The sequence below is a fragment of the Priapulus caudatus genome, unplaced genomic scaffold, assembly GCF_000485595.1.
Source record: "Priapulus caudatus unplaced genomic scaffold, Priapulus_caudatus-5.0.1 Scaffold794, whole genome shotgun sequence".
NCBI lineage: Eukaryota > Metazoa > Priapulida > Priapulimorpha > Priapulimorphida > Priapulidae > Priapulus > Priapulus caudatus.
In genome coordinates, this window is record NW_014577855.1 from 129866 (window position 1) to 139202 (window position 9337).

The window sequence follows — 9337 nt, forward strand, 5'->3', positions numbered from 1 at the left end:
ATGCTGTAATTATATAACAGTTATCATACAAACGTAAACGCCACATAAATCTAGCGTACAACTAGAAGCGTGTACTGTATAGTGTGTGAAATGTGCTGAGCAGCTAGCTATCTCGGTACCTATTCTCTGGCACATACTTGAAAAGAGGACATTAGTCTGATTGTATGCACTGCCTAGTCAATTTGTCTTTGTACATCACTGTTCCACTAAATATCTTTATAGTAGATGTTTTTGCAGTAGGATTGATTCCTGGCTGTGTTGGATCATGTCTCAACCAGACATTTTCATAACGTGTCCTCCCAGGACAACTGTCTCTGAACCCCACGGTACAAACCCACTCAGTCGACCGTTGCCAAATACTTCTCGCTCGTCCGTGCACACTGTGACAACACGTTGTTATAAACAAACACCTGAACGTTTGTTACGCCTATGCCACCTAGTGGGAACTAAAGTAGGCTTAGGCTATATAAAGCTCTGCCAGGCGGCAGAAGCTCTCTTCTCACCTAGTGCATACTCAAAGCTGTAGCATACCAAGTGTGGCTATAATAAAGCATGGTGTTGTAACATATAAACTGTGAATTCAGTACTTCCATCAGTATTGTAACATGGTGTCAGAAGTGGGATTGTGTGTGCCTCAAGAATAGCTGAAAGCAAGACAAACATGGAACAGCTCAAGCCACCAGAACCACTACACATTGATGCTAGAAATTTGGCTCAAGCCTGGAAGAAGTGGTGGGAGGAGTTTGAACTGTACATCGCTCGCATTAGAAGGGAAAGATGAGAAGGTAAAGAAAAAAATGTTCTTGTACCTAATCAGAGAGAGAGAGGAAGGGAGATATACCCGACTCTGCTCATCCCAGTAGCAGAAGAGTTTCGCACTGTACAGCACATGACTCCAATGTCCGTGCGTTCTTACAGCGGTGCAGGGAGAAGAACCTGAAATTAAACCTGGGAAAAACGAAGCTCATATATTGGGCACCTTCTCACTAGTGAGGGCCTGATAGCATGACCCAGAAAAAGTGAGAGCAGTGGAACAGATGCCACCCCCTCGGGATGTACCAGCTGTCAGACGACTCCTTGGGCTAGTGAATTACCTTAGCAAGTTTGTACCCAAAGTAAGTGCTTTGGTGGAACCAATGAGGGTGCTGACACAAAAGAACGTTGAATGGCATTGGGAGGAAAGGCAGGAACAAGCCTTTAGAGAGCTGATGTTGCTATTACAGAAGAGCCGGTGCTTCGGTGCTTTGACCCAAGAGAAGAGGTGGTAGTGCAGTGTGATGCTTCAGAGAAAGCGTTAGGTGCAGCGCTTATGCAGAAGGGGCAACCCGTCGCTTTTGCAAGCAGAGCCCTTACAGACACAGAAACTCGATACGCACAAATCGAGAAAGAGCTTGCATGTGTCTTTGGAGTTACCAAGTTCCACCAGTACGTATATGGCAGGCCATTTGTGGTACAGACCGACCATACCACTGGAGAACATTATGCAAAAGCCGCTCCATGCAGCTCCGAAACGACTGCAAACCATGTTGGTAAAGCTACAAGGCTATGACCTAGAGTTGAAATACCAACCTGGCCCTACTCTGTACCTGGCAGACACGTTGAGTAGAGCATATATTCCAGCAGATCCTGAACTGGATAACTTCGAGAAATATCTGAATAATGTCAATGTGCTGAGTTACCTGCCACTTTCAGAAAGTAAGCTCGAACAGATCCGTGCTGCTACTGAACGCGACTTGAGAGTACTTAAGTCTACTGTTTTCGAGGGATGGCCCCAAAAGAAAGATACCATGCAGGGAGATGTCAAGCACCATTTTAGTCTAAGAGACCAGTTGTCGGTGCACAACGGAATAATCTTGAAGGGTGACCGCGTCGTAATTCCCAACTCGATGAGAAGTGAAATGATGGACCAAATACACAGCTTGCATGTTGGCATTGAAGGCTGCCTAAGGCGGGCTAGAGAGTGCCTGTATTGGCCAGCAATGAATTCTGAAATTCGCGATTTCATTGCTGCATGTGAAATCTGCAACTCAATGCCCAGGAAGCAGCAGAAGGAGACGTTAGTGCCACATGATGTGCCTGAGCGGCCATGGGCTACAGTGGGAACAGATCTGTGCTACATCGATGGGTTGAATTACCTCGTCACCGCAGATTACTACTCAAACTTTATTGAGATAGATTATCTGGAGGATACCAGAGCAGAGACGGTAGTCACGAAACTAAAGGCACAGTTTTCACGCCATGGGATACCGGATTCTGTCGTGAGCGACAACAGCCCACAGTTTTTGTGTGATGTGTTTGCGAACTTTAGCAGGAAGTGGGGTTTTGAGCATAACACCTCATCTCCTCGGTATCCGCAGAGTAACGGTAAAGTAGAAAATGCGGTGAAAACGATCAAGTCTAATTATCAAGATCAAATATAAAGTATCATAAATAAGTCAAAGATGGCAAAACCTTATCCTTGCTAACCTAGCTATTCTGGTCTTCAGAAACACTCCAACCCAGGGAGTAGGATCGTCGCCAGCACAAAGAATCTTTGGTAGGCGTACAAAGACGTTGCTACCCACCACTGCAGCTCAACTCAAACCCTGAAGTATACCGCACGACTGCGAGAGGGAGAGGATCACCCTACTAAAACACAAGGCAGCGGATTATTGCAATAAGACTGCAAAAGATCTATAAGAGAGTTGTCACAAGGCGATGTAGTACAGGATACAGCCTGCTCCAGGGGGAAAAGAATGGGTTAAGGGTCGCGTTTTGGAACAAAGTGACAGTGTTGGCTGAGACTACGTGGTTAAAACCAACATGGGGACATATCGCAGAAACCGTGTTTATTTGAGGCGATCAGCAGAAAGAGCGGACAATTAACTCTGCTCAACTGTCAGCTATTCCAGCGACCACCACCAATGACATCCATCAGTCCAGCCAGAACCAGATCCTGGTGGACGGTCAGGAAACCAAAACGTTATATGGACGAGTAGATAGCAAAGAAGCTACCACTTGTAAATATTTAATAGTTATATGTTAGTGACATTAAACTTAAAGAATAAGTAACAATGTGAGTTTAGTTGTAACGACGTCGTGGTAGATCTTTAGTGTGAATTTGTAAAGTTTATAATATTGTTTATTTTATTAGAATTTAGTTGATAATGCCTTGAGATCCATTAATCTACTTTTCTCAATGTATAACGTCTTTACTTTATTTGGAATCTATATCACCTGTGCACGGTATGTGTCTCTTCAATAAGAGGAAAGATGTGACAACACGTCGTTATAAACAAACACCTGAGCTAAATTTACGCCTATGCCACCTAGTGGGAACTAAAGTAGGCTTAGGCTATATAAAGCTCTGCCAGGTGGCAGAAGCTCTCTTCTCACCTAGTGCATACTCAAAGCTGTAGCATACCAAGTGTGGCTATAATAAAGGATGGTGTTGTAACATATGAACTCTGAATTCAGTACTTCCATCAGTATTGTAACACACGCCACCCAGCTTATCTTCCAAGTTCCCAAGATTCCTGCCTTCCACGTCGCACCAGCAATCACATGAACAAAGTATAAGTTTGTCACATATCACATATCATTATCAAGCTAATATTAAGTGTGACACTAAGCATAATGTGTATGCGTGTATACAATTGGAAGTAATATCGGAATTCCAACTGTAGTTTGCCTGGGTACTTGGCAGGTACCTGGGATGTACCACGTTTATATTATATTTGATTTCACCACTCATACTTGTCTTCCTCAACAGACGGTTGGTACGGGAACGCTGCAGGTGATCTATGATGATGACGTATATGGTGCTAGGGTGCGTATGTATGGTGACTCCAATCAGCCATTCGTAAATCACGTAATCACGCGGGAGAACAACCTTCGCGTGGATGAGAAGAAGCACTCATGCGAGTGGACTGCCACTGACTTCGCAACAGAGACACCGGTCCTGCGCACGTTTAGCGTGCAGTTCAGTTCCACTCAGGCTATGGAGGAGTTTATTGCTATTTTCACTGAGGTAGATCACTTGACACATCACATTCTACGTTTCTAAACGATCGCATACTGTATTTTACGTTTTATTTTCTAAGGTTGCCGAAAAAAGCAGCCCGCGACACCCGTGTCACCCACTCTTTAATACCATTACAAATTCATTAATAGAGTGCCAGCGCGCACATCGTGGCTGCGTATGTGCCTGGCTGCGGCAGCATATATTGATGTACCGGGGTGGGGGCACGATTGTTTAAGGATACTAAGGGTTAGAGACGAATTTTTGGTCGAAATTTCAATGAACACTATTTGATAGATCACACGCATGGGCAGCTATGTATACGTAGAAATTATGTATGTACCCTCCCAAACAGAGCCAAATCCCCGCATTAGTAAATTCTTAACACGGGCGTTCAATCATGGGAAATTTAGAAAAGTGCTAATATCTTCATTGTTAGAAATGCTGAAGTTGCTGACTTTTCAAACGCTATTACTCTAAAGTCACAACTCCGATTCCAAAATTTTTTGTAACGTTTTAATGCTAACATATTAAAGGAAAAAGGGTCCCTGGAATTTTTTTTAAATATTATTTTATAAGTTATGGGTCGTTTACGAAATTGTTGCGTTTTGAAAATCACTACAAATTTTCGTAGGCTTTTCAACTTATTTCCTAAATTAAAGCATTATTTTTAAAAATTCAAGGGAACCTTTTTCAGTTTATATTATGAACAACTTATGGTTAAACGTTCAGGTCCCGACTCTGCTGTTTCTGAGAAATAACAAAAAAGCATGTTTTTTTGTATAAATTCACAATTTTTGCCGTCACTTAATTAGCGATGAATTAAAAAAAAAAATCGAGAGCGTAGAGAGACATCTCTCTTATGTAATGGATATGAGTTTGATTGAATTTGATGAGCAATTATGTTGCAATGCCCTTTACAGTGTTACACCTCCGTAACCCGAACAGTATAATTAAGTCGCGTGGGGCGTGGTCATTACGAAATATGTACAGGATTGTGGGAAAACTGGAATCGGGAATGGCACACAATGAGCGTGCCAGCACTCAAAAATAAACGTGGGAATTTCATTACAATTTGCCATGTATATACTGTAATATATGCACTGAACAAACAAAAACCTTAACGCGGCTCATAAGATTGCGAGTAAATTTTGGACAAGTAAAACCAAAATTCTGACACGTAAAAATTGCTTCTTGTTGCCCGACAGGACAACCAGATCTGAGAATAAGCGTCGAGGTCTGCGTCTATATATCGGATGCATTGAGTTCTACAGGCCTGCCTCGAAGCATCCAGTTTCCAGATTAAGCCTTATTAATAATTATTATATTATTCAGGAACATGGCACAGGATCTGCACACCGAACACAAATACTAATCCCAGGCTTCTTAAACGAACTGAGATCTATTTTCAGACATACAACATTTGGAACCTCTAATACGAGTAAACACAATATAGGTTCTGCTGTGATGTCTTGAAGAGTTCCTGGAACTGTAATAGTTATTCAAACTGTGAGTTGCTTTGTTGTAGGGTAAGACCTGGGCTAAGGACTCTGAGCTGTCAGACATCATGCTAAGTGCTGCAGCATCGCCACACAGTGCTGCTCTGGAAGTGGGTGGTGCTCCTGGTAAGAGATAAATTACCATATCCCCACAGTCAGTGTCATGGTGCAACTTTATTTAGTAACAAGTTATTGTTGACAGTCCTCATTGCCTGATCGCCAGGAATATTGTATATAATATTGAATTACGTGAACTTCACGTTTACTGTGATATCATTTAATGTTGTGTGTAGCAGGTGTACAAAAATTATTAACTACATAATGAGAACTTTTTTTATGTTCTGGTGTCAATCCTAATAGGCCGGTAAATTCACCTACCTTCACCGCATGGTGTTATGTTTTCTTTGGTACAGTTTACATACCGCCACCATCGATGGGCCTTCCCTTACACCTCCGGTTTCACGCCCCAGGGGCTGCTGGCTCACTAATCGATGATTCCTGCAGCCACGTTCGGACTTGTGACCCACAGCTCTCTGAGGCACTAGAGGGTATGCTGTTTTATGATGGCAGCCATCATCTTGGCTAGCTTCACTTCAACGTATTGTTTCCTCAGTTCCTTTATCTTCATATCTTCCTTGATGATACCTGTCGAGCATTTGGCGAGTCTCGTTTCCTTGTTGCGGAAGCTACGGGCTTGGCTGACTGTACTCGAGAGAGGGAGCTCTTTTCATCCAATGGGCATACGTATGCCAATGAAGCCTGTCCTCTCGTCGTCTCAATCTCAACCACTCCTGCATTCGTTTTTACTTTCATCTCGTACAGTGTAATATTCAACTATGCCTGGCTGTATAAAAGAATCTAATATCGTATCTAAAACTTAGAACACAAACGTGCTAGATCTTTGTACATAGATGCTTTGATATCTTCCATCTGCCCTGGTAGTATCTGGCAAATGCCGGCTATAAGTATTGTGTATGTAGCAATCCGTGTGCCTTAAGAATGTGTGGGCTGAATGACATTGATATAATAGTGCCCTCTGTGCAGCGTAGCTTACATGTGCCGTAACCTGACGTCCAGGTATGCATAAATGCATATAACACATTAATGCATGGAGCAAAGACCATATATTGTATACAGTTTTTAAGACGAGTTTTTTAGCGTTACACCTAATGTGTTTAGGTATCAATGTAGATACTGACGTGTGACCAATAATCAACGGCAAGGTACCCACTGTCAACTGCCCTAATGCAACCTGCGCGTGGCCTTCCCCAGGCAAATTAGTTAGCTAAAGCTCTGCATTATGTTATTGGTATCCTTCCTAACATTCTACTAATTTAGTTGTTAATATCGCTAATAGGTGATGACACAACTACACGTGCGACTGGAGTGGATGAGGAGGCACAGGAAATACCGTAATTATCGTCACATTACACATCAGCGTTCCGTTCTTCGGCAGTTGTCAAGGGAAATTGTTCTCTACTTCATACCAACTCATTTCAGAAAAGTCGTAGATTTGGTGTGTTTTGCATGCTCTATTGTGACATGCTATAATGCATGAATCTCCACACACTAAGAAAATGCTATTTCTTAGCGAAGTGTTGCAAATGATTTAAATTGATTTTGATTTAAATTGCCCATCAATAATTGTTTTTTGTGCCAAGCAATAAAGGCTTAGCAATATCAGATCTATAAACAGCTATACTGATATAGGCATTACTTTTTAGTAGTAGCATTGTGGGTATTTATTTTTACAACATTCTGGATAAATACATGGAGTTAAATTTTGGAGTTTTCTGGATTAATACATTATGGAGCTTGTATGGTTTTTATTGCGCAGTCATTGTAATGTTGTAGCCTGCTTTATGTAGCTTACTAGTGATGGTGGATCAGGATTAGTACAATCTGTCATAGTTTACTACCGCAGGTGGATCAGTAGTAATACACCGACTACTTTAGTGTTAACCGTGCAGCATGCTGCAGTTAGCTACTAAATGTGGCTCCGTAGCATGCACCTTATTGTAACGTTCCTATTGGTGGTGTATAACTAGCCGTGCACTCTGTTGTAGCTCTATCCATGTATCTAGATCAGTAATGTTCCGTTTACTATGGTTTGCTTGTGCCCAGCGCGTCAGTAGTTACGTGCAGTCTATCTTTACCAGTACTGGTTGGTAATTAGTTAGGCTGTTTACTGCACTTTTTCCAACACCGCTGAGTCATTAATAGTGCACAATATCGTTACAACATCAGTGTGGGCCGCTAGTAATCAGATAGACCGGTGCAACAAAAGAACAAAGAAGTAAAACATTTAGCCTTGCTTGACGTTGTATACTAGCCCATTGCCCTGTAACATGTTTTTGTTTGCTGTGGTATATATTTTTAGCTAATTATTAAAATCTGGTAAACATCTTTGTATACATTTCTAACTGTATTTATGAGTCCGAGATCATCTCTTTAAAACCTTTTTGATTTATAATTTCCATGTTGATTATAAGCATTTCGTATACGAAGTACACAAAGTTTCCATTTCATTCCGAAGTTAAATAGTGAATTTAAGCAAGTGTGCATTACATTTACATTTACATGTATAAGCTTATTCAAGAAAGATTGTTGTTAAGTTCTTATTATGCAAAGTTTTTTTCTTGCAGAGTTCCATTTTCAATAACTGACGACGAATCCCTTTTGTTTGCGTGTGTGTATCGTTGCATTAAAAACCCTTTTATTAGATTTGTCAATAACTTCCCACATAATGTATGCATGTGAGTCGTAATTTGATGGTTTAACAGTATGCAATTCTTTATCTGATATATCATTTTGTCATAATTGTATATTAATTGTGAGTTCATAATATTCTGGTAGCAAGATGGTAAACTGAATTAAGGTGTTGAATAAAGGCATAGTATAATGTGGTAGGAATATGTCCGCAGACATCTCATAATGGGTGTAACATTAGTTCTGCTGCATGGTCTGCAAGTACAATTGTAGGGAATTTATTAAATGAGTAGGATACATAATCACTTTACCATGTGGGGGTGAATAAGTTGATTAGTAGGGCAGTTGTAAGCTGCTTGAAGATTGGCAAATTTCGCTTAAATTATAATTTGAGGTTTCGCTTTAATTCGGGTTTAGTACTGGTTGAGATCAAGTTAAAAATTATACATACTGTATCTGCCCTCTATTAAGCATGCTTACTAGTGTGTGGTAATTTGTTGTCATGATGAGTCTTTCGCATAGTAAAGCGTAGATAAGGATAAAGTAGGGTAATACACTTTAGTAGTAAACTGGAATGTTTTCTTTGGTTTAGACCTTGTATGTCGAAGGGTAATAAATATGTTCGTCATGTTTCATGTTTAACAATTTAACAATTGCGCTTGTAATTTATCCGCGTGTGTATAATTTATACAAATTCTACGACTGATTATACGAATTCCGATAAGCAAGACTCAATTGTTTGTGTTTAGCTCTGTTTGCCTAATGTTTTAGTTTCGGGATTAGGTCACTTGCAGTGCCTTGTAGTCATAGTATAGTTGCCGCAATATGCGTGCGCATCTTCAAATGGTAAACTACCCCGGCGTGGTGTATGTACGTGACTATAGAATACATAATGTAGAGTTGACATGACAACATCGCCATTGGCCATTTCACTTGATCTGGTCCAGAGTCTAAAGCCCCCCGCACACGGTGAGGTTTCTGCTCAGCACGAAGCTGTTGTTGGGGTCAATCTCACTGAATTTTCGGTCTCGTGAGGCGGTGAGGAAAATATCTGTTGTGTTTGATAATTTTGGTCTCGTGAGGCTGAAACTCATCATGTGCGGGGTATGCGACATTCCTGCTCAGAGTT

At 41.1% G+C, this 9337-nt stretch overlaps 1 protein-coding gene across 1 annotated transcript in view; it reads left to right on the forward strand.

Moving 5' to 3' along the window:
- The window catches only part of LOC106813583 (E3 SUMO-protein ligase RanBP2-like), a gene marked incomplete in the record, with an annotated part of 87967 nt that extends 79029 nt beyond the window's left edge, over positions 1-8938 (forward strand). Inside the window, 4 exon segments of the mRNA XM_014817760.1 lie at positions 3752-4009; positions 5529-5625; positions 5913-6047; positions 6857-8938. Coding sequence (XP_014673246.1) covers positions 3752-4009; positions 5529-5625; positions 5913-6047; positions 6857-6915 — 549 coding nt within the window.
- Positions 8939-9337: the final 399 nt, after the last annotated feature.